Consider the following 26098-nt stretch of genomic DNA (forward strand, 5'->3'; position numbering starts at 1 on the left):
GAATTTCTTGTATACTTGGGGACATGAGACATTAATTCATATGTCTGCACTTCAAGGCCCACTAGCTGACTAAAGGGTGATGATGATTGAAGAGTGACAAGGAGAGATCAGTCATAACTGAAAGTAAATTGCTGTAGCTAGAAGAAAGGGGGATAAGTAAAAATAATTAGAGTGATATTTAAGATTTAAAGGAAGCGATGTAATGTTTAACCAGGGCCTGAAAGATAAGAATCTTTACAGTGGGGAGGACATAAGCAAGGGCAGGTAATAAAGGGCTTCCAGCAGGAGTTTCTGTTTGTAGAAAAGTGTGTAAGGCAGATGTGCCAAAGCCTGCTCAGGGGTTGGAGAATAGGCACATTTGCCTTAAACACGAGATAAATAAGGGAGCAGCTCTGAAGTTACTGTTGGCAAGATCTGACTGGAGAACCCAGATACCTTTTTACTTCATCAAGCAATGGGTAGATTTGCTTGGAAGAGTGATGTGGTTAGTGTTTAAGAAGCTCATGGTGGCATAGAGGGAAAATTCTAGAAAGGTCTGTTATCAGTCAGGATAGACAGGGTCAGTGGTTCTCAACTGTGGGTGATTTTGCCTGTCCCACGGAACATTCGTCAACCCTAGAGACATTTTTAGTTATCACCACTGGGGCAGGCCTACTGGCATCCAGTGGGTAGAGGTCAGGGATGCTGCCGAACATCCAGTGAGGCACAGGACAGTCCCCTCGGCAAGAATTACCTGGGCCAAAATGCCACTAGTGCCAAGGCTAAGAAACCCTGGCTAAGTTGTGCTGTGAGAACAGTCACAGGTTCTTAGTAGTTTAAACCAGTGAAGATGTGTTCATCGCTCCAACTAACTGTGCATAACTTCATGTCATCCGTATTCTGGAATCCAAGCTGACAGGATAGCCGCGATCTGAAATGTTACTCATACTTTACTGGCCAGAGCTAGTTACACAGTCCCTCCTAACCACAAAGAGGCCAGGAATTGCAATCCTACTATGTCCCAGAAAGAGAGTAAACTGCCGTATTTGATTAACAGCATTAATTACTGCCATGGAAGGCTACCTTGGAGTAGAGGAGTAGTCAGTAAGAAAGAAGCTAGTTTCTTTATGTTGGCCTTCTTTTAGTTCATTATTCACCCCTTCAGAAGGATAAAATCACAGTACAGTTGATCCTTGAACAACACGGGTTTGAACTGCATGGGTCTACTTATACACAGATAATTTTCAGTAAATACCTACCGCAGTACTATATGATCTTAAGTTGGTTGAATCTGTGAATGCAGAGCCATGGATATGGAGGGCCGACTAAAGTTATAATGCAGATTTTTGACTGTGCAGGGGTCAGTGCCCCAAGCCCCCATGTTGTCTAAGAGTCAGCTCTATATACAAAATGAGATTAGGAAGATGGAGTGTTGCCAGATTATGAAGTGACTGACTGTGCTGTCGACTAAGATTCTAGACCTGAGCTTCCCAGTTGTTATTGGGAGCTTTACAGGTGTGTCTGGATATTTATCTCCTTAGTTCTTCAGGTAGCTGGGTCGGGCCTGGGGTAGTCAGCTTGCAGTGAAAGCAGCCTCTTCCTTTTATCTCCATATGCCTTACATGTATTATAATTATATATATGTGCTTTGATGTGAAAAAACTTGCGAAGCTCAGCATTAGTCAGTGGGCTGGATTTGTTTTTTTGTTGTTTTTTTTAAAATAAATTTATTTATTTATTTATTTATTTTTGGCTGCATTGGGTCTTCATTGCTGTACGCGGGCTTTCTTTAGTTATGTCGAGCGGGGGCTGTTCTTCGTTGTGGTGCGTGGGCTTCTCATTGCGGTTGCAGAGCATGGGCTCTAGGTATGCGGCTTCAGTAGTTGTGGCTCCTGGGCTCTAGAGCGCAGGCTCAGTAGCTGTGGCGCCTGGGCTTAGTTGCTCCTCGGCATGTGGGATCTTCCCGGACCAGGGCTCGACCCCGTGTCCCCTACATTGGCAGGCAGATTCTCAACCACTGCGCCACCAGGGGAGTCCCTGGATTTATTTTAAAATTATAGTTTAGTGTGAAAAAGATATATTTTAGAACAACTCTACTGGTAGTATAGGAGGGAGTGTTGTATTAGACCAGTTAGTAAGCGATCCTCAGATCTAGGTAAGAAAAGATAAAGATTTTTGAATGATGGCACTCTTGAAAAATAAATATGGCATTGTGGAGATAAAGGAGGTTTATTAGAGATGTTAAAATTGGGTTTAGAACATGTCAAATAGAATTGGTTAATAGAGAATTGGGAAATTTGAACTGGATGTGGAACTGGAGATGTGGAGGGCCAACTGTAAAATGCTCTGCTGATTTTCGGCTGTGCAGGTGTCAGCACCTCTAACCTCCATGTTGTTCAAGGGTCAGCTGTATTACAGTGAGTTCACCCATCAGTTTTATTTTTTTAATCTGCTTCATGAAATATAAAAGTCTGAGAGCACACTGTTTTATATATTTAGTAAGAGCAAAAAAGGCAAACTGTCTTAATTTTCTGAAATTTTAAAATCCGAAAGAGGTGGAGTTTATAAATGACATATCATTCTAACTAGCAAATAATGGGGGAAATTTTTTAAAATTTTAGATGAAGATCGGCTTTCTAGAAGGAAGAGTATTGTGGACACCGTATCCATTCAGGTGGATATCTTGCCCAGCAGCAGTCCTTCCGATGACGTGGTGAGTTGCTGAAGGTTTATGATGAAGTACACTGTCCTGAGATAGACAGACATCACTTTAAAAGAGCTTCCTGCCCCTCCACCTTTTAAGCAGGATCAAATACAGGTCTGATTTACCCCTAAATCAACAGAATTGTCAGTAGATGTTAATCTGATGTAGCCTTGAACTTATTTATAATTTATTTTACTGAACTCATTTCATATACCTTTAAAGATACATAAACTTAATATTGCGTGTTATGATATCACTAGATTTCACATTGTAGTAAAAGGAACCATAAGATAGAACTAAGTATGTTTTTTTAATAAGTAAGAAATGCCACACAAGGCCTGTTATTAAATAAGTAAGCCCTCTAGTCCTATTTATTTTTAAAGATTTATGAAACATCAGTTGTGAGAATAAATGGAGTTATACACTGTCATGTGAAGCCAAATGCTCACTACTTTTAGAAAGTTTCAAAATTTCACGTATGAGAGAAATTTTTTAATCTTTCTGGATAGTAAATGTAATGAATTTAACATAGGTTAAGCTGTATCAGTGGCCTGTGCACTCTTCAAGGAGTTATTTGAAACATCACAGATTTAATGTTCTCCTTCTGTTTCAGTAGAGCACAAGCGTGCACCCAACTGAGTTACAGGGAGAAAAAGCGCCAGTATTCTCTAGGACTTATCCACACAAATCAGCAGAGAATTTTTTGATAGTCAAGTAAAAATTCCAGTGTGACAGCATGTTAAGTCAGCTTCCTCCTTGCGGTTTATCCATTGTTTGCCTTCCTAGGTATTTCATTATTTATCATTGGTACAATGTAAATAACTAAAAGAGTATCCATGTAAGAAAAGAGGAAGGAAGTTGTCTGAATTCGTGCTTTCTCAGCCTCCTTTCTCCCTCCTGCTTCCAATCCCTGTCACTTAATATGTCTTCAGGAATTAAAATTATTTGGTGGCCACGGTACAGCCAATTAATTTATATCTTTCATGCTTTTAACTCCCTGTTATGTAAACTTAATCAGTTTTATCAATGAATTATCTGCAGAGCATCAGAGTAGTTGGAGTAGGCAGTTAGTGTTCATTTTGGAACTTGAGGCTTTAAGGTTTGGTTTAGAGTTTCTTACCAGTTTAAGACTCAGGAAAAATCATCTTCCCTAAATTTCACCTCTTCAAAGCCATTTTAATTTTTACACTCCTTACTAGCAAGAAGAATATCTTGCTAGCTATATCTTTCAGTGATTATGAATTTGCTGCTATTACCTTTTGAGGGAAGAAATTCATCCAGAGCCTTAGTTTATACTTGTCAAGAGTGCAGTCTATTTTATTGACTGGTATTTTTCCATTTGCCTTTTGTTAACCATTTTTATTTCTTTTAAAAATACATATATAGCCCTTTAAAAGGTTGCTATAGGAGAATCAGTCTATTTTGATAAAATGAACTGAAGAAACATTTGCATGAAGACAGTTTAGGAGGAAGACTCTTGAGCATGAATTTTACATGAAAAGTTCATTAATACATTTGTTAACTTATTAAAGATCCTTTTGTTTTATCTTTGCTATAACTATAAATCCTAAGTCAAATATGCCTCACCCTGAGTATTTGAAAAGTTAAATACAGTTTAGTATATAAGATTTACTTGAGCACATTGGAGTTTCAAACTCATTTACCATTATGGTATCTGATTTTGTGTATTAGGAATGGTCGTTGAAACACCAGAAGACAGAATAACAGTACCTTCTAGGCTAAAACTAACTAATTTCATTGTGTGGACAGGAGAAAGTGTCATCAGTTAGGTATTCACCAGTTAATGGTGTAACAAAATATCAAACTAAGAATAAGTATATTTGCTAACAATGAATCAAATTTAAAAATTGCTCATTTGAAAAATTGCTCATAATTTCATCAAAATTACTTGAAATTGTATATACATAATCCCACTTAGTCCTCAAGTATATTTGATACCTGCTTTTAGAGCTGGTCATGTTGTTTAGATGGAGATCATAGGAAAACTTTTGTTTTCCCTAGATATAACTCAGCTTATTACTATGGTCTATTAAAATACCTGGTCCATTTCTGAGGTATGTGAGTTCTAACATTTGCAATTCAAATTTTAGCCCACCATGAATCATTTAGTGAACTTCTCCTAAAAATTGCACTATATATGTATAAAGATACCTAAATTAAATTCAGGTATTCAGGAAGTTAAATGGCTAAAACATTTATTTATTTCAACGGCGTCTCTGCCTCCTGAAATTAAATCATCAGCTTGACTAATAGAATAAAGCACCATAGGCATGATTCTTTGATGCTGGGCAAATGCATCATCATTATCCAAATTAAGGAAAACAACAAACTGAGAAGAGTTATTAGATAAAGTACTCTAGCTTTTCACTTATCCAGGATTGAACAGGTAATAAGTAAAAATTCTACGTAGTAAGAATTCTGGCCTTCTAGCTTCTCCTATGTTCTTTGTCCTATACTATAGTTGTTTCTCAAAAGTCTTAAGCTCTTAACCAGTTGTAAGAACAACTTTGAAGTACTAGATTGCTTCTAGGTACAAATAATTGACCAGCCAGAGCCTAATCTTATATGTCTGCTCCAAATATCTAGAACAAAGCAACTGAAGATTCCCAAGTTTAATCTGACTTCAACTAGAAATATGAGCCCTCAGTAGAAAAACTGAGGTAGTGGAACTCTTGCTGCTTTGATTTCCAGCTAAATCCTTTGTACAGAGAGCTAAGATGCAAAGCATGAAGTCTTTTGCTTTCACTAGTCTTGCTGCCTTAGGCTTAGCAAAAAGAAGCTCATGAGCTAAAATTAGGGATGACCAGAGTCCAAGGCAAGTACTCACATATCATTTCTTAACTTTTATTCAGAGATACTATAGTATTATTCCTTCTGAAAATGTGCTAGTGCCACAAAAAGTATTACTGACTTTTTATGTAAGCACTTGATTTCACACCTTTTACATGTCTCAAAGCAAGCGAGATTTGAAAACTTCAAGTTAAAGGGAGTTTCTGGAGAATAAGACTTGGTGGTTGACCTTAAAAGATCCAGAATATAATATATATTATTTTTAAATGTTGGTTAACTGTACTCATTGAACACTTCCCGAAGTAGTGACTTTTTTGCTTTAAAATTTTTGCATTTAAAGTTCTAGATTATTTCATTTTTGATTTTTAACCTGTATGTGGTACCAAAATTATAAAGGATATAGAATACTTAGTTTTCATTTATTACGTAGCTGAAGCTGCATTTATATATAATCTCTGCCTTGAATATTGGTTGGGTTGCCTTAAAGGTTGCTAATTCTGCCAGCCTAACATCAATCTGTAGACTTCTTTGGGGAACCACTGTGGTAGGCCATTGTTAAAACCAATGAAAACATGGAGATTATTTGATACTGTTGAGTGTGATCACAAATCCAGCCAACACAAAGAAAAGAAAATATTTGTCACAGTTCTTAGATTACTTGTAACTAGGTGCAGGTGTCATTTATATTGACTGTTCTTAACTCTTTATTTTACTTAAAATCACTTTTCTCTAGGTTAGTAACACTGAAGAAATCACCTTTGAGGCGTTAAAGAAAGCAATTGGTAAGATTTTGCTTGTTAACTCTCCTAGTATTTTCTAGCTTATCTATATCTTAGTACTTGTTTAAATGCCAGAATTAACAGAGGCAGCATGGCAAGTGTATATACTATCGATTTCTATATAAATATATAATCAATTTATTAGCTTATGTTCTTTAGGCTTTTGTAATTGTCCTGTCTTGTCATAGATAATTATTTTCCTCTCTACAGACTGACTTTTCTAGAATTATGAAAGCATATCACCATGTATTTGAATGCTGCCCTTATTTGGTGGCCAACATTGAGGCTGAGTGAATTTATGAGAAATAATGAATGTATTTCCTTTTATAGGAGATGGGCAGGTGAATAATTCTGAGAGAATTACATAGAATGATTTTTGGTAGGCATATAGCAGTGTAATTAGAAGCGTGTTTCTAATGGGGTAAGAGAAAGGAGCTGGCTGAAATTGTTAGCAGGCACAATAGAGTCACATTAATCCTTGCTATTTTATCAAGCAAGGCAGAGAAATTAGCAACTCTCCTGAGATCACATAGCTAGTAAATACTGGAGACAAATTTCATACCCAGGTCTGACTGACTCTAATCTTTTCACTTATCTTTGCATAAAATAGTACTCTGATTTTTTTGTTTCTCCTGTAGCCTTTATGGAATTAAGTTTTACCTTATATAATTTGCCTCTTTAAAAAAAGTGCTCTAGTACCCATCATACATGAAATAAAATCTGACCTTTTTCAGCTTAATCTCTTAGAGGATTTTTTTTCTTATTGTAATAACAAATTTGCCAAAATAAAATTAATTGAATTTAGTAAGCAATTTTTGAACACCCATTATGTACAAGATACTATGAGACATTTAAAAATTAATAAGACATGTTGAGGAACATACAGTCTGGCAGTGGTTCTCAAAGTATGTCTTTGGACCCCTGGAGCTTTGGGGAAGACTCTTCCAAGGGATCCTTCAAGTCAAAAAGTATATGCAGCACAATACTAAGACATTATTTGCCTTTTTACTGCATGGATTAACATGAATGAAGGCAGTGGCGTCAAACTGTACTAGTGGTCATTGAATTCTTCAGCACCATACATCCCCAGTTTTTTTTTTTTTTTTTTTTTTTTTTGCGGTGCGCGCACCTCTCACTGTTGTGGCCTCTCCCGTTGTGGAGCACAGGCTCTGGACGCGCAGGCTCAGCGGCCACGGCTCACGGGCCCAGCCGCTCCGTGGCATGTGGGATCCTCCCGGACCGGGGCACGAACCCGTGTCCCCTGCATCGGCAGGCGGACTCTCCACCACTGTGCCACCAGGGAAGCCCACCCGTTATTTTTAAAAGGCAAGATTTCTCTTAAGAATGCCTTTGAAGAATCAGTATATATGATTAATTTTATTAATCTCATCCCATGAGTACATGCCTTTGGGAAGCACATATAAAGCACTTCTTTGATTGCTTTTACTTGCAAGCAGAACTAGTTGGTTTTTTAAGGAACGTCACTTTTACTTAAAAAAAAAAAAAAAGAAAACCTGTGGTATTTGAAGGGAAGCTGTCACTTCAAGAGAAAAAAACCACCCTGACAGTTTTTGCTCCCAGTGATAAAATTAGCACTTTTTAACAAAATTAGAGTTTTGAAGCTTATGTCTGCCAGAGCAAGTTTGACAGTTCCCCAATATTTATTTAAAGACTTTTCTAATGAGATCAGTGATAATAACTAACAAATGTGATTTTAAAGAGTATTTTACAGTGAAATATGTCTACATTTAGAGGGTCTGCATAAATCAGTGGAGCAATATTCCAAATGACCTTGCATGATGTTACAAAACCATACATGAGTAAAGCTCTATTAAAACTGTAGAACAGACCAATAGATGTTAATATAACCAATTACAAAAAGTTCATTAATAAGGTTTCAAATTCCATATTGCAACTAACTTTTAAGAAACTACAGTTTGTCATGTTTTGTTGTAGTGTCCAAGAAGAAATAGCTACAATTCTGTGAAAAGGCTATTTATTGAATTACTGTGAGTTTAGTTTTTCTTTATATACTTCAACCAAAATAACATATTGCAGTGGATTGAATGCATCTGCAGGTAGAATCCAACTGCTTCTATTAAGTCAGACATTAAAGAGATTTGCAAAAATAGAAAACAATGCCATTCTCTTCACTAAATCTTTTCATTTTAGAAAATGTCGTTATTTTTTCATGAAACAATTATTTATGTTAACATATAGTGGTTTCATTTCTTTAATGCATTTAATGAATATTTTTTAAGTCTCTCATTTTTATATTGTAATATGGAAAATATCAAATGATGTAATACATAAAGAAAGCAATTTGGCTTTCTTAATAATTTTTCAGAGTATAAAGGAGTCTTGAAACAAAAAGTTTGAGAACTACTGGTCTAATGCATGGAAAAGAAACTTGCTGCCTGCAGGCCAAATTTAGGTAGAAGTATTATTTTCAGAAATTGGATTTGAATAAAGACCAGGGATGTATGCTCAGCTTGCCCAAGTCCTGTTTTTCTTACCGCTTTTAAAACATTTATGTTTCCTGCCTAGCCTCTGGCACATTTGAGCTTGTGACCCTGATCTAGTGAACACGAGAGATGTGATCATAATTCTGTATTATAGTCATTCAGAAAAAGTACATAAATTCGACAACTTTGTTAACCTGCCACAATTTCAGAGGGGGGAAAAGAAACCTATTTCGTTTGTACCTGATATATCCATTTTTTAAAACTAGCTAATTGTTACAGTTTGTTTACCTGAAGAGAAGCTTTGTTTTTGAAGAACCTTGAACAGATTGTGTTTCATCTTATGAAATTCTTGACCAGGATAAAAAAAAAACGCTGAAGAGTTACTGAGTTGTTACTGTAGACCATCAATAAATAAGCCATTAATTAGCCTTCTTTTCAGATTCTTAAGCAAATAGACATAGCTATTATATGTATCAAAATGACAGACATTTATTATTTTATTATCTCACAAACTTTGGCCAGACCACACATCATCTTAAGATTTTAAAAAATCCCTTTTCAATTTGTGGAAGATAAATGGAAAAGGCTAAAACAGTATGGTTCCGCATGACCCTATCTATATTTCAGTCACACCATTCACTATCAAGTTTAGCAGACTTTTAATTTAGTACCTCATATGTGCAAGGGCATGATTATTAATAAAAGAATCATCCTTCAGGAAGGTCCTTGAAGTTGTTGAACTTGTCATGCTTCTGCTTTTATTTGGTAAGAGAGACAAAGGTAGTCTTATGAAAAAGGATTTTGTGCTGTGTAGTTTTTAAATTTTTTTTATATGTGGGCTTTCTAGCCTTAACTAAGACACTTCAAGGATGTCACACCTTTTGCTTTTTTCCCTATACAATTAGTCCTATAAATTACCCTTATTTTTTATTTATAGATCATTTGCTCTTATGGTCATTGGCAAGTTTCTATGAAATTTTGTATTCCTTTTAATGGGTCTTTTTAAACATTTATATAGATACCAGTGGAATGGAAGAACAGGAAAAGGAAAAGAGGCGTCTAGTGATAGAGAAATTCCAGAAAGCACCTTTTGAAGAAATAGCAGCACAGTGTGAATCCAAAGTAAGTGAACACATGGTGAAGGGGGTGGGGGGTGGAGTTTGACTTCCTGGAAGCTGTCCTGGTAATTGGTAGGTAGATTCCAAGTTTCAGGCAGATCAACAGAATCCACAAGGTAGTGGATTTGATAGGGACTGAAAACTGAAGACATAGCTATGAAGCCTAAATAATGTTTTTGTGTAATGTCAGCTGATGGGAATGGCAGATCCCAAATTAAATGTTAACGATTGTTACTGCTTTGAAACTGTTTTTGCAGTGGTTTTCAATGATTTTGCTGTAGGTATTTTGTGTGTCTATCGATTTTGTTTTTACCAGTGAGACTAGGAAAGGAATAAAAGAAACTTTACGTTAAATTCCAGTGTATGAGACAGATAAAACCAAAACATTAAAGCATTCTGTACCATCAGGTTAATAGAGTTATGTTTTGTCCTTTAAATCACACTTGTATTATTACGTATGGGTGTTTGGAAAATAATAAATCCATTCTTAACATTTTTTTTCTCCTTTGTAGGCAAATTTGCTTCATGATAGACTTGCTCAAATATTGGAGCTCACCATACGGTAAGAGTTTTGGTGCTACAAGAGCAATAAAGCAACAAAATAGAAACCGTTAGATCCCTATAAATTTGTGGCTCTTTAAGTAATTGTGCTTTTCATTTAGGGTAAACACAAGATCATACAGGTCTCTGTCTCAGTGGTTTTCCTGTTTACTGGATTGTCTGATACCATTTCTTGTCCAGGGGGCTTCTAGCTTTTCTAGCTTTCCTTTTTAGATCATTTATTCCTTTAAAATGGTCCTATAAGGACATTTGAGTACTTGGAAGACTCTTATTCTAATGATATGTTTAAAAAGGTAATTTCTCAGATTTAACCATTGTGACCTATAAAAACTACAGTTTTATATGGTTCAACCTCATAGTTCTTTCCAGGGCAATAATGATTCTACCTATGCAGATGGCTCACTTGAATTATTAAATTTTACTTGAGTTTTCCTAAGTCATGTCTGTTTGTGTCCTGTTATTAGTTATAGTCGGCCCTCCATATCTGCAGGTTCTGCATTTGCAAATTCAACCAACTGTGGATCAAAAATATTTGGGAAAAAAAAATTCCCAGAAAGTTCCAAAAAGTAAAACTTGAATTTGCTGCATGCTGGCAGGTATTTACATAGCATTTACATTGTATTAGATATTATAAATAATCTAGATACAATGTAAAGTATAAGGGAGGATGTGTGTAGGTCATATTCCAGTAGTGCTCCATTTTATATAAGGGACTTGAGCATCCAAGGATTTTGGTCTGTGTGGAGGGTCCAGGAACCAATCCCCTGTGGATACCATTGAACGATTGTATCTTATGCTCCAAAAACATAAGGTGTCTAATATCGGTTTTTCTGTCTGTCGGTTGTTAAGTAATGAAGCACATGACAGAGGGAGAGAAAAACTCCACGTTCCACCTAAGGAAAGAACCTCTGCATATTCTTATATTGACTTCAGTGTGGAGACTGGTCTGTGTATAATGTGGCACAGTAAAGGAGCCATAGACAGAAATTGTGCTTCTGAAATTTTTTTTTTACATCGCCGTATCGTTTATATTTTCAACTTGATTAACTAAATCTGTTTTGTTTCAAACCCTGTATATATCCTTATAAACAGAATAAACAGGTAGATGCTCGAGTTCACTTGCTTTTTTTTCCCCAGCCTTTTTTCTGCCTTCATACGTAAAGCATGTTTTCATCACTTTAACATCTTATTCTAGGCATTTACCACCAGTACTGCCCACCCCCAACTAAGTTGAGAATCACTTTGTAAAAGTTCAGAACAGAGAATCAGACTAAAATACACAATATACTCTATACCTTAGATTCAGAGAAAATTGCTGGTTGTGGACATTTACGCACAACCTAAAAGTTGAGAGTTAAGTTTTATTTGGGGACCTTGCTGAGGACTATAGCCCGGGAGACAGCCTCTCAGGTAGCTCTGAGGAACTGCCTCGAAGAGGTAAGGGAGGAGCCAGGATATATAGGAGTTTTTGGCTGGAAAAAACCATGTAGTCAAACATCAAAAGATCACTGCTAATCACAAAGAGCAGACATCTGAGGTTGATGATTTTAGTGCTTTTCTATGCATGGGAAGGTGCAAGGATCTGGGTTCATTGAAATTATTCCTTAGATATGCATCTTAACTGTCTAGGGCCAGTATCCAAAGAACAGAATGCTCCCTGTTTTTCTCCATCCTGAATTCCCCTCAGGGCGCACCATCGTAGGCTACTGCAGTGGCTGATGGCTTGATCTTGCAGAAATGAAATGGCAGGCAACACTCCCTGTCCACAGCTTCTTTGGTGCCTGTTCATTGTAACAGTAAATATCTGCTGCTTTATATCTGTTGTTTTTACTAATCCTCCCCACAGTCCTGAAGTTAGGTAGAGCCTTTCCCCCCGACCCCAGGTAAAGACACTGAGGCTTAGAGAAGTAAAGTAACTAGCTAAAGTTTATCCAGCTAGTGAGTGGAAATAATCAAAATTCAAATCCATAACTCATGTTCTTAAAAGAAATGTTGCTAGAGACCACCATGTTACATTTAATCACACTGTCATAACTATATAGATTTAATATTTTAGAATAAGTATTATGACTAATTTGGTTTCATTGGTACTGCAACTACTACTAATAATTTGTATTTATTAAGCCTTACTGCTAATAGTTATTTACTGAACACTTATGGTGTTCTGGGCACTGTGCTAAGTGCATTCTTTCATTTAGTGTTTACAACAGATTTTAAAAATATGTAGTGATTATTTTTACTTTGCAAATGTAGAAACAGATGCACATAGCAGTTTGGTAATTTATCCAAGGTCACCTAGTTAGGAAGTAGCAGTTTTGGGTACCTTACATGATACAGAGAAATGAAATAGACTTCTTAGTGTGCCTTCAGGGTTTTCAGTTTCTATTTGATGTATTTCCTCTTGTTCATTTGCCTCATTCGAACTACCAGATAGAGAAAAGGGTTTGTATGCTTGAGACAAGGAACAAAATAAGCAATATTATATCTCAGTTTCCATTGTTCCTTCATTCACTTTGACCTTAGTACAATAAGAAAAAAATTACAAGAAATGCAAAGGAGCAGGAAAATACAGAAAAAGAATAAGCAGCCCCACAGATGATTGATCCAATTATTGGAATTAGACAATGACCTTAAAAGAACACACACACATATCAAAGAATTTAAAGGAAAAAATATGTATATTTTAGGAGAGAAATGGAAAGTCTAAAAAAGAACCAAATTGTAGTTCAAGAACTGAATGTTATAATATCTGAAAGAAAAAAAATGTCATTGGATGGGCTTAATAGTATTTTGGACATTATAGAAGAATTCGCATGTATTGCTCATAGGAGTATAAATTGGTACACTTTGCAGAACTTCGGCAGTGTCTTATAAAGTTAAACATATACCTGCTCTTGATCCTGTAATCCCATATCTCAGTATTTGCCCAGAGAAATGGAAACTTAGATTCACAAAAAGACACGTACGTGAATGTTTTAGCAGCTTTTTTCATAATTACCAGATGCCCATCAACAGGAGAATGGAGAGAGAGTAGACAAATAGTGGTACTCTTAATATAGTGAAATACTATTCAGCAGTAAAAAGGAACACATTTTGGGGGTAAATTTTAAAAAATGCATTGAGCAAAAGAAACCAAACATAAACGAGTATAGCTTGTATGGACCATTCCTATAGGCTGTATAGACCATGTGAAATGCAAAAACAAGTGACACTAACCTTCAGTGACAGCGATCAGAACGTAGTTACTGTTGGATGTGGGTGTATGTGTATGGGTATGTGGGAGTAGGGAGAAATTGGTTGAGGACACAAAGGACCTTTTTTGAATGATGCAAGTGTCAGTATCTTTATGGTAGAGATAAGAATGAAGTAATGAATTGAGGGAAGAACATTGGTATCATATGACAAAAGATCAGTTTCTGAAACTGATAAAAGAAAAATATCTGAGTAGAAATACAGGCAGTAGACTCAAATAGACAATTCATTTTAAAAGAAACACAGAATGGATACTAAATCTACAAAGGTATGTAGCATTAGTAGTAACCCAAAATGTGAAAATGAAAGAATGAATTCCCTTTTGCCTGCCAGAGTGCCAAAGATTAAACTAACAAGGAAGAATGATTATACCCAATATTTATAATGGTGTAAGAGGATGGGTACACTCAGATGTTGAAAGTATGAATTGCCAGTATTATGGCAATGTGTACCAGTCTCAAAAATGTAAATACACTTGGATGCAGAAATTCTGTGTGTAAGACTATAAACCAAGGAGACAGGATAAAATTATGTATAAGAATAGACCTAGGGGCTTCCCTGCTGGCACAGTGGTTGAGAGTCCGCCTGCCGATGCAGGGGACATGGATTCGTGCCCCGGTCCGGGAAGATCCCACATGCTGTGGAGCTGCTAGGCCCATGAGCCATGGCCGCTGAGCCTGCGCGTCTGGAGCCTGTGCTCTGCAACGGGAGAGGCCACAACAGTGAGAGGCCCGCGTACCGCAAAAAAAAAAAAAAAAAAGAATAGACCTGTCCGCATTATTTATGACAATGAAAAATGAAAATGAACCTACGTCTGTCCGTTGAAGTAAATCAATTATAATATATCTATATATTGAAGTACCATGCAGTGGTCATCAAAAGAAGTTAATATATGTATATATAAGATTTTTTACTAGTGAAACAAAGCAAGCTTACATGAGTGGGTATAGCGTAATCCCACTGTAAAAATTATATATACATATATCCAGAGGAGAATGTCTAGTGTAGACTTAAAAACAGCTTGGTACCACTGTGATCTATGTGCCGTGCCACCTTGTAGCTGGCCCGCAATTCCATCACACTGATCCCTGCGATGAAGGAGCCTCACTCTGCTGCTGGCAGGTAGTAGCGAGAGTGCTCCGTGAAGTGAACAGCTTTGCAATGCACCTGTTGACGATGCCTCGCTCTTTTACAGCCCTCCTCCCAGTCCATCAGGAACACTGACCATTACTTCTGGGCACGCCCAATACCAGTCTGTCCCGGTCTACGAGATGAAGTTTCCAGATCTGTGTGTGTACTGAGTGGCTTACGAAGACCTCAGCATAAAGCCTAAAAATTAGGGCCAAGCTGAGTTTTCAGGGTTTACTTAATGTGTGTTAACATACTTCTTGAAAATTATGATGGAATTTATCTTTAACCAAATGCTTGGCATATCAGATTAGATATTTTGCAGCTATATTTTATGATTTAGAGTACTTTTGAAGATAGGTTTATGCCATGTTAATTTTTTTTTGAGGGTCCTGATGGCTTTTAAAATTGAACGTATATTGGTCTCACATTAATTGTTAAATAGTATATTTAAAAATTTTCACAAACATGTAATTTTAAAAAAAAGCCTACAGAGGGTTGAAGATGTATCAAGTGTCTACTGTATTTCTTAGACATCTACGCAACTGCTTAAAATTAGAATTGCTGTTGTTTTTCTTTATCTGCAAAAGCAAAAGCATACAGATATATTCCTAACCCTGGAGCAGCAGAACGGTTCTGTGGCTCTTGGTCCCCATGTTCTAGATGTCGTGGTGCGCATCCCTCTGTTCGTTCGCTGTAACAATATGTGACAGTCATTCCTCAACTTGTTTGTGGAGATGACATTTACTGAGTAATATTCCTAGAATATGACCCTAAAATCTCTGACTTCAAAGTGTCTAGTTCTTGTAATACTGTGTTTTCTGCCAAAAGTATGACCGTTCTACTTGAGAGTCTCAGAGCTCACTCTTGGAGTACTGAACTGTGCAATATTTTTTACATCATTAGATGTATTAGTTTACAGACTATGCTTTGAAATTATAGTAGTATTTTGCTGTGGCTCCATTAATTAAATGAGCTATATATTTAGTATAGGAAAAAAAGACATTTAAAACAGCTACTAGTTCACCTGTGAAGAGTGTGTACATTTTGATTTCTGTTGAGAGCATATTAATTTACATTTTAATATTGTGCAGTTTTTAAATCCTTATAGTCAAAAAATGCCCCGTATGGACTTTCAGTTTGTAAGATTTGAACTGCAACTTGTATGCATCTCTGTTTAGGATTTGTGATATTACATTTGAAAAGAGTGCCTATGGGTTTAGCAATCAAGTGTGCTATAGATCGTCAATTTAAGCTTGTATTGATTTAAGCTACCAAGATTACATGTGCTGACAAACTTACAGTGTTCTTAAAATTGTGTACATTTTAGTGAATTCCATCACATGGCAAAAATGAACAATTTTCTTTGCAACTCATAAAATTCTTTTAGGACATTTTTATAAAATAATCTGTTTATAATTCTACTACCTTTTCAGATTTGATTCCCTTTTACATAAAACAATATACATATCAAAAATTGTAACCCAAAAATTAATTGCATTTTTAGCGTTAGATTTTGTTTGAAAAATTGCAGTGAAGAAAGGCATGTTATTACTTGGTGTTTACAATTATTGGGCACCTTTAGTAGAAACAGAAAAGTGAGGAAGTAATAATAGAACAAGCATACTCAAAAATTTTTTGAATATTTAAACCAAAGTACAGCATCTTGAAACATCTTGCAGAAGATCCTAGTCTTTTTAAACCTATCAAATGATACTCAAACATCCTGGGTGGTTTACTCACTGTTGATAAACAAGGCATTGTTTTCCAAGTGATAGTGCAGTCAGTCACCACTTGGGGGGTTAAATGGCCCCATTGCAGCTGTCACTGTAACTTTACCTCTTGACGAGGTAAAATGTTTCACCATTTAATAGGCCAAGTTTTACGTTTTTTTAATTTCCCTTTTTTTCTTCTGTATTTTTAAAGAAAGATTGTGTAAAAATCTAAGCAGGGGGACATGCAAAAATAATCATCATCCACTTGGATGTCATTTTATAGATTAACACTGTGTGCTTTTGTATGAAAAAATATATATAATTTAATAGTATAAGAAAAGATATATATTCATTTGCACTCATGCAAAACAAACTGCTCTACAAAATTTCATGTTTCTCTGTGATTTAAAAATGCATGTATAGCATGTAAAGGAAAACTATTTCAGTTAATGTTTATCACACCTCTCTCTTGGTCTGTTTTGTAAACTGTAGATTTGGGTTTTGTGGGATTTTTTTTCCTGTTGTAGTTGTTTTTAAATCACAGTAGACTTCGGTATATCCTAGATTACTGAGCTGGTCTTGTTAACAACGATTCCCAAGAAATGAGGGGTCTTTTCTTAGGCTTTCTGTTCCTTCCAGGTGATTGCAGGAGATCCTGCACGTCATAGGTATGCCTACTATATTACAGCCAGTTTGGATACTGAAAGTTTAGGATGTGTTGAAGTTCACTGTATTGCTATATTTTTGTAGATATTTAAAACTCTTAATAAAAACTGTTAATCATTCTCTTTTGGCTATATACTGTTGCTTGTATCATTCATTTTTTTCCTTGACATTGAATAGTTGACATTGAAATGTTCCTCCTATACTTGTGTTGTCTTTGCTTATATAGTCATTGGAGTTAACCTAAACACACACACACTTCCTTAATACTTCTGAACTCATTATCTTTTAGAATCATAATACTGTATTAACCAGCAGTTAACTTCCCCTTCCTCTCAATATCTCTTTTCTTCCTTTCTGAAAATGGTACTAATTTGTTTTATTCATGCCAATATATGTACTAAATGTAATGAATTGAGTTTTTTGAAATGTAACAATTCACTGTGCAATTCATATGTAAGCAATAAAACAAAATCAAATTACTTCTGTATACGTACATTTTTGTAATAGCCATTGCATTTATTAAATTAAACGTATTCACTATTTTGCTTTAGTTAAAAATGAAGAACTTCAGTGAAAATCAAGCTGCCAAATGGATTCGTCCTCACGTTCATCGGAAGAATCAGAACCATAACTGCAGTCGTGGTAAGATACAGCTAACATTAAGCTCTTAGTGTGTGCCTGTGAAAGCACGGTTTCCACATCAGTCTTACTGTTTGTATTTTCAACCCTACCCCTCTGCTGTTTAAGTTACATGAAGCCTCTCTCTAAAACAATAGCTCCTCTGTAGTACCCTCTGCCACCTGGTCTGCTCTCCTGCCACTGGCAGGAAAGCCCACCATAGCCAGATGGGCTTCAGGGACTTCCTTTAGCAGTTTGGCAAAGCAACGAGGAGCACGGGCTCTGGCTTCAGACCCCACCCTGCCACTCCTGGCCGAGTAGCCTTAGGCAGTGACGGAACTTTGAGCTTTGAAGTCTGTAAAAGAGTATGTTCTGCCCTCAGAGGTCATCTGTTGAGGGGTAAATGAATCACTTAGAAGAGTTTCCTCGTGTCATGCCTACATGGCACAGCCTAGACACTGAGTCAGTGTTTGTCATTAATAATCCTTGAGTTCACCATGCATAGCGTCTTAAGCAACCTGGGCAGCTGTCTCAGTTCTGCAGTCTTAGGTCAGTCACTCCAGTTTTCTGAACCTGTTTTCTTTAGGTGTAAAATGAGCAGCCAGTGTGATACACTCTCTCATGCGTTTTCTTTTCAACTGTAATTGGTTGCGTCCTGTTCTCTCTGATACATAAGTTCACATGAATGAAAAAGCAGAGCCAGTGTGTAGCATCAAGCTCTGCCTCTTAGTTTTGCTATATTACATTCGCCTTGTACTTACACTTTGAGTCACAGGCAGACTTGGGAAGCCAGTAACTTAGCCTAGGTTCTCCCAAAGCAGAGCCGAAGACAAAGGCTTACATGTAGGAATTGCTCTGGGAAGTGATTCCAGGGAACCCCAGCAAGGGACTGGACCAGTGAAGTGGAATGAAAAAAAGCTCATTAAGAGGGTTTATTTGTGAATTGCCAGCACCATAGGTGCCTGGAGATCCATCCTACTGGACAGTCTAAGGAGTCTCATAAAATAATCTCAGAACTGTCCGCCCAGGTGATGAAAGCTGGGGAAGCATGTATCCTCGGCTTCTGTTCTTCATGGTCAAGGGTGGCCCTGTTGACATTAACTCCCCCACGTTTTTGGATTGTGTGTGCTTGAGTGCTGGGCAGTTTCCCAAGGCGTGCCATGCCTCTTTCTCAGAGAAGTCCTGTGTCCCATGCACGGAGTGTAGAAGTGCAGAAGACAGGCATTGTCAGCTTCCACCCCCGTGCATGGGGCAGGTTGAAGCCTGTGTGGAACTGGCTGTCACGGCAGGATCTGGAGTAAGGTAGGGTTGGATGATGTGAAGTCAGGCAAAAGATGCCCAGTATAGCACCACCTAGTGTTGTATTTAAGGACAAGACTAAATCTAGGAGCATCAGGTTTATAATTTCATGTTTCCACCATCTTAGTTTAATGAGTCAAGGGAGAGATTTTTTAAAGATGGGAGACTTTAGGGCATGTTTGCATGCTGATTAGAATGATACAGAAGAAGAGAGGGATGAATTGATATAGAATAAAAAGGAAATGTTTGCAGGAATCAAGCCCTGGAAAAGGCAATAGGGGCGTACTGTACCCAGAGCGTAGGTGGAGGGGTTGACCTTTGACATGGATAAGGAACACTTTTTTCACTGAAGCAAGAAGGAAGACAAAGACCGCCAGTAGGCAAGAAGATCAGGACATTCCCACGGGAAAACTTCAGTTTTCTCAATGGAGTATTAGGTGAGGTCATTGTTGCCATGTGCCTTGCATTTCTGCATGTCTTGTGAACAGAGACACTATCTTTATTCTGGATTATCTTTTTTAAGGATATAGTACATCCTACAGACTTGGAACACAGAGATGGCATCTCCCTTTGGAGCCAAGGACAGACATGCTTCTTGTCCTGTATAATACAGATCTCTTTTCTGGGAGGCTTGTGGCCAATTATAAATATTTTAGGTTCCCTGTGTAATGAAACCCACCCTGTGTGTAGGTGTTACCTGACCCTCTTTGCATTGGCCCAGGGCTTGAGGAACCAGCATAAATTATCATACTCAGGCTACTGCCATTACTGTAAGTAATAAAGTCCTTTGTCTCTGACCCAAGCATCTCATATCTTCTGCCAGTATCCATGAAATGCAGACCAACTTGTTAAGTTACAAATAAGGTAAAAATCTCAGACCCTTCCGCTCTGGACAATTCTCAGCTGAGAGCAAGGGGAGGTTATGGAAGGTTTGAGGAGAGGAGGAAAGGGACCAAACAATTGTCTTGGAGAGCAGAAAACTCAGCTTACTAAGAAAAGGTCGAGCGTCCATTTGAGGTTTTTGTGGTCATGAGCTTCAGGTGAAGTGGGTCAGCTCAGTTGCTTTTGTCCTTCAGCAACATTCAGCTGCCTCAGGTGAAGGTGTGGAGAAGGCAGGCAGTCACCGTACGTGTGGGCAGCCTAGCACGGTGCCGGCCATGGGAAGCGGGCACTTAGCACACACCTGCTGGGTTAAAGGAAGGGAGTGCCATTGGTGGCACGCCTTGCCTTGACCGCTGTAATGCCTGCGGGCTGATTGCCAGCCACTCTCACCTGCATTTCTTTGCCTAAAGGCTTCCTCAGCCTCCAGAGCCTCCGGCTCCCAGGTGCAGCAGGCAGGAGACATCGCCCTCCATGGGAGTAAAGACTGATCTGATAGAAGGTGGTCTGTCTCCTCTCCCAGCGGTGTGTGTGTGCGTGTGCGCGCGCGCTATGCGTATTCTACTTCCAGGGGCAACTGCCTTGGTAACGCAGCTTTCACTGGCTACCGTCCTTCTGCCGTCTTATCCCTTTGCTCTCCCCTCAGCGTTTCCTGTACTTTCCAAATAAACCACTTGCTCTTAAGTCCTTGTCTAAGGGTCCACTTCTGGGAGGACCCAAATTTAAGCTGTTACTTAAAAGGTCACATTATTCAAAAGATTCCCACGAGAGGGACTTCTCTGGCAGTCCAGTGGTTAAGACTCCACGCTCCCACTGCGGGCGGCACGGGTTAGATCCCTGGTTGGGAAACTAAGATCCCACGTGCCAGGCAAAAAAAAAAAGATTCCAATGTGTTGGATTCATCAAAAGGTGCTCATCAGGTGATTTCCCTGGAAGGTAGGGAAGGGTATCAACTGCTGGCTTGGCACCACGACCTTTTGATTTCTTAAGGTTTTCAGTTCTTTAACGTCAGGATAGTTCCACACCATGAGAAGGTCACGAACACGAACTCTTCAGAGGCTCTGCTTTCCCGCCTGTCTGAGGAGCAGGCAGGGACCCTGTATCGTCTCACTGCAGGACACGTGATTTATGGGAATAGAGAACCAAGGATGTGATGTGAACTATAGTTCGTGTCCTTATGAAATATTGAAGGGGATTCCGGAAGCACATTGCCTTTTTGCCTGATGCACAGTAAAATCTCAATAACTATCAGATGGGTGGGTGGATGGATGGATGGAGGGATATAATTTCCATTTTTTTGTAATTCCTATTATATTTGTCTGTGTCTGAGTGGACATTGGCATCCCCCAAACTTCCAGCCACTGGGATAAACCCTATCATTTTTTTTAAAAATCAATTTAATATTGCCAGACCCAAGACAGGGTTATCAGTGATTCTTCATGGAGGTGGCTGAGGCCATTCTCTTAATAACATACCGGAAGAGCTGTCATCTCAGTCCTTGGCATATGTCTTTGCTGGGTTATTGGTGACCCATAGGTGATCTCATAAGATTGATTAAACATACTCCCTTCTGTATTTTTTTAATAGAAGATTGTGATTTCAGTGATTGGGGAGTGAAGATATCTTTTCCCCCTCCGTTCCTCTGCCATCTCACCTTTGCCATCTATTCATGTACCAGCATCTTCAAAACCAAACCAAAGAAATGTTGATGGGAATATTTATTGAGCCCCTACAGTGCACTCCAGGAAACATATAGCCACCCCCTCGTTTGCCTTCTCCAAAGACACATTTGGATGTGAGCTGACAAACATCACAATGCACATGTGCAAGGGTCTTCCTGCCTCTCCCCACTTTGAGCCTCTGCTGAGGACAGAGAGGATGGAGATGGGCCCAGAGAGGTTACAGTAGCAGGAGGGACAGAACGATAGGGTGTGATGGTCATTTTCTCTGGGAATCTATCTGGGGCCATGCTGTGGCCTGGTCCCCAGGAGACCAAGTGACTTCCCCAGGAATCTTCTGGTTCTTCTCAGGCCCTCCCTGGGCGGCGGGGCCTCCACGCTGTTCTCCTCAGAGCTGGAGCCAAGGGATGAAGCTGAAATCCTGCCGTCCTCGCAGGACGGCCGGTGGCCCTGGCACTCCTGTCTGCCAGGTGACTTGAGGCTTTGGTTGTAGAAGGCAGAGGCCAGGCATTCAGCTGCTGTCTGGTCACAGACACAAAGCAGCTTCTCACACAGGCTCTGCCCTACACCTTAGGGGGCAAGGACAGAGTAGCAGACCTGAGACACCGCAGGATGCTTGCCCCTTCCGCTGTGTACTCCCCGGCTCCGTCCTGAACCTCTTGGTCCTGCGTCCACTGAGTCCTCTACTGGGAATATTCTTAACTTTCTCCTCCTGGTTAGCGCATACTCATCCATCAGGAATCCACCCGGCATCCCCCACCCCCCACGTCCAGAAAGCTTCCTCCAGCCCCTCTGGCTAAAGGGAGTGTCTTTCCTGTGGGTTCCCATCGAATCCCACCCTGTGGTTCGTACTGTCACAGCAGAAATGCATGTATTTTTGCTATATCTGTATTTTTATTTGCTCAGTCTGGTGACCCTACTTCATTTCTTGAAGGTTGCAGTTGCATGTAGTGCGGGTTGGCATGCAGAACATGCGTGTGATTCAGAGGAAATAATGTATTTGAAGGTGCTCGGACATAGGCAAGCATTCTGCAAACGTTATCCTTGTCTGTGGTTTTCAAAGACGTATTTGGTCCGTTTAATGTTTTTTTGTCTGATCCTACCGCGAAGTATTCATCAACCAGAACAACCAGACCTTTCTCATCACACTGACCCTCCACATCTCCTACCCTGGCCTTCACATCAGCCCCAGGCATACTCATTGCATCTCCACAGCAGGAGGCAGAAAGAGGAGACATGGAAGAGCAGAGCGGACCCAGACCTGAGCCTGTTCCCCAGAGCAGCTCTGCGCTTGGGCCCCTGTGCCTTATGTGGGGTGGCCCAGAGCAGGCTCCGAGATGCCCTCATTTCTCACAACCCGACACCTGCAGCTGCTACAGGACACGGTGCTCAGGGCTCACAGAGGGTCGGAACCAGTTCACGGAAGCCCAGTAGGAGTTCGAACGACACACACAACCTTCCTGGATTCAGTGAGACCAGAGGGATGAAGGCATCTTTAGCTGAGCAGTTGGGACCTCAAGGCATGATTGCATCACACTCATGGGTTCTAAACCCACCCCTGGCTTCTCACCCCCTATGGGACAAAATGTAAATGTTTCAGCCTTGGGTTCGTGATCTGGTACCTGTCTCGCCAGCCTCACCTTGCATCACCATGGTCCCGTGACTCCCACTATCTCTTCCCAAAATACAGAACCACGTGTCATTCCCAAACTGCCAGGAGTTCCCCAAAGGCCACAGTCTTTCTCTTCCTTTTTCTTGGAATACCCACACCCAGCGCGGCCACCTGGGAACCTGTTAACCTCTTGGAAAACCTCCTTCACTGCCCTTCTAACTTCTCCCCAATTCTCCCATCCTGGCTGCTGTATTCCACGGGCTCAAAACCCCTTCACCACAGTCCCGGGCACCTGTACCACCTCGTAGCAATACTAATGATAATAGAAGAGTCCCTTGCTTGTCTCTCTTCCTTGCGGGCTATGAGCAGTTTGAGGCAGGGATCATGTCTGTTCACTGTGTTCCTAGGTCCCGATGGAGGTTTTTTGGATAAGCAGATAATTGGGTGAATGAATGAATGAGTAAGTGACATGTAAAGCACAGAGTTCCCTCCTGGGAGGTGAGAGGCACACACGATCCTCCAAGGCCGGGATTCCTGGAGGCCGAGGGAGGAGGTGGCACTGAAGCCTCAGCCTGGGGCTTCCCCAGATAAAAAGTGAGGGTGAGACAAACCCTCTCAGGGCTCTCGAGAAATGCTATAGGGACCATTTCCTTTTAAACTGCAAAGGGTAAGGGAAATACATCCACTGACGTACATGGGGAAGTGCAGCCAGATAATGGAGATGAAGCCAGTTGTAAAGCAAGCCCAACAGAGTGAGGCTCCTGAGGGTGGGGCTGTTTCCAAATATCCCCCCTCCCCCGCCCCCACCCAGGCCCTGAATGGCCATGGAGGCACCTCCGGCTTCCACACCTGGGAGGAGTGGAGATGCAGGCCCACCTCTTCCTTCAGCCGGAGACACTCCCCTTTTTATGGGCTTCCTCAGGGGACCTCACTTGGGAAAAGCGTTCTGCTTCTCAGGAAAAGAGACCCACTGGCACAGTGAAGACTTGGTTCTGGGTCTGAGGCTCGATGGTTTCACAGTTCCAGCCCCAGTTCTATCACCTCCTTCTACCTGTGTGGTCTTGGACCTCAGTTGCCACCTCTGTAAAATGGGAAGTCTCGTGGTGCTACCTCATAGGATTGGTGTGAGGATGAACTCTGTTAATACACATGAAAAACTCAGAAGAGCACATGGGAAGCCCTCAGTACGCATGGGTAATTTACATTATTCCCCGTCTGCTCTTACTGGCTCTATGACTTTTGTCAGCTGACTTAGCCTCTTGAACTTGAGTGTCCTCCTCAGTGGAGTAGGAGTACTAACGTGTGCCTCAAAGTTAAGAAACGTTTTAAGTCACATTAGAGATGAACAAGTGCTTGGGAAAGCATCTATAAGATGAGCTGTGGTCCTGATGCTGACTTGAATGAAAGAACAACACACTATACTGGCTCACAGCACTTACACTTGGGGGTACCATCCACGCATACCACTGGTGACCGAGGAAGCCTCTTGAGCAGGCAGTCCAGCCTTCTCACCTGCTCCAGGCAGCAGTGATGGGACAAACAGCACCTAAAAGCAAGGAAAATCGCTTACTGCCTAGAGCCCCAAGCTGTCCCCAGAACTCCCTCCAGGCCTGCTTATCCCATACCCCCTATATTGATGAGAGAAGCCAGTGCCTCCTTTCCAGTGCCACTGGACTCATTTATATACATCCCAAGGGCCACCATGTATGGTTGTTCAGGTTGTGGACTGCACAAGGATGCCACATCTAAGGCAGTGTCCATCACACTGGATGTATCTTACTCTTTTTTCAAAAACTTGTGACTCTGTTGACTGAAAAGATGGGTGACTTGCATATTTATTACAATAATTTTCCAAAAGATGGAAATAAAGAGTCTTGAGGAAGGGGTACCACTTCTAGCATACCATATGGGCTAAAAATAACCCACTCCCTCCAACCTTTTACATAATAGAACAGTTAATCTCACATCCATAAGGTACCCCCTTTGTCCATAGCCTTAAAAGAGAACAGAGTAACTATCTCGAACGTAAATAAAGAACTGCATCTAGGAAAGTGTCCAGCAAAGAGCAAGACCTCAGGAAATAGATGAGAATGGATCATGTTCTTGCTTTTAGACCCACCCACCTGGCCTGATAAAGCCTCACAGTGTGCCCCCAGCTGATGGACACCCCGAGGGAACTTGTGATGGCTCCAACCCATAGGGGGCTACAATTGCTCCTTAAATCCTCTCTTTTCAACTCTCCCCTGTCCATTAACCACTCTCACTCGGTCCTGGAGGCCACAGCCGGAGGCGGGTTCAGGCAGACTTGTGGCTTTTCGGTAGTGCTTGTGCTTGACCACATATGGGCTTCACCACCCATTCCATGGTGCCGGCAGTCGGAGGAGGAACAATCCACCTCTCACATCACATTAGCCTGTGTGGGATGAGAACTGCAGCCCCCATTCTGCTGTTATGACAGCCGAGCCACTGTCTTGTGTGGCATTCAGCTGGGGTGGGTGGCGGTGGATAGTTAATATAATAGTTAAAATCTGAAGTCAGTGAATCAGAAATCATATATGATCCAACTACCCTTGAAAACCATTCAGATGTCTCAGGATATAAAGTATGCATGGTTTGGAAAAGACACCGTTGCAGAAAATAATATCATTTTGACTAACCCTTCCTTGTTCAAGGCTATGGCTTTCCATGTTTCCATTTCTTCCTAATGGATGTCAAGGAAGCTGTATCATAGCTCACTTGCTGCCCGGTCAGATCTCACATTTTTTGTGAATTATGGTCAGTAGTCAGGAAACCTCTTCGACAGCACCCCCATATTCTTTCCGTAGGGTTCAGC

The 26098-nt window shown here is 40.0% G+C and overlaps 2 protein-coding genes across 3 annotated transcripts in view; one reads left to right on the top strand and one right to left on the bottom strand.

Moving 5' to 3' along the window:
* Window positions 1-17736, top strand: part of EFR3A (EFR3 homolog A) — a 99171-nt gene extending 81435 nt beyond the window's left edge. Inside the window, exons 18-24 of one of the 2 annotated variants that reach the window (XM_007447990.1) lie at window positions 2601-2689; window positions 4454-4461; window positions 6233-6276; window positions 7737-7739; window positions 9757-9860; window positions 10369-10418; window positions 14865-14970. In XM_007447990.1, the coding sequence (XP_007448052.1) occupies window positions 2601-2689; window positions 4454-4461; window positions 6233-6276; window positions 7737-7739; window positions 9757-9860; window positions 10369-10418; window positions 14865-14970 (404 nt within the window). Of the gene's footprint in view, window positions 1-2600; window positions 2693-4453; window positions 4462-6227; window positions 6277-7736; window positions 7740-9756; window positions 9861-10368; window positions 10419-14864 lie in introns of both variants that reach the window. The other variant, XM_007447989.1, reaches the window with a different exon arrangement.
* Window positions 17737-21929: 4193 nt separating this feature from the next.
* Window positions 21930-26098, bottom strand: part of OC90 (otoconin 90) — a 27598-nt gene continuing 23429 nt past the window's right edge. Inside the window, exons 12-13 of the mRNA XM_007448004.1 lie at window positions 24705-24811; window positions 21930-22222 (exon numbers count right to left, since the gene is read on the bottom strand). Of these exons, the coding sequence (XP_007448066.1) occupies window positions 21930-22222; window positions 24705-24811 (400 nt within the window). The remainder of the gene's footprint in view (window positions 22223-24704; window positions 24812-26098) is intronic.

The sequence above is a fragment of the Lipotes vexillifer genome, unplaced genomic scaffold, assembly GCF_000442215.2.
Source record: "Lipotes vexillifer unplaced genomic scaffold, Lipotes_vexillifer_v1.1 scaffold796, whole genome shotgun sequence".
Lineage (NCBI taxonomy): Eukaryota > Metazoa > Chordata > Mammalia > Artiodactyla > Lipotidae > Lipotes > Lipotes vexillifer.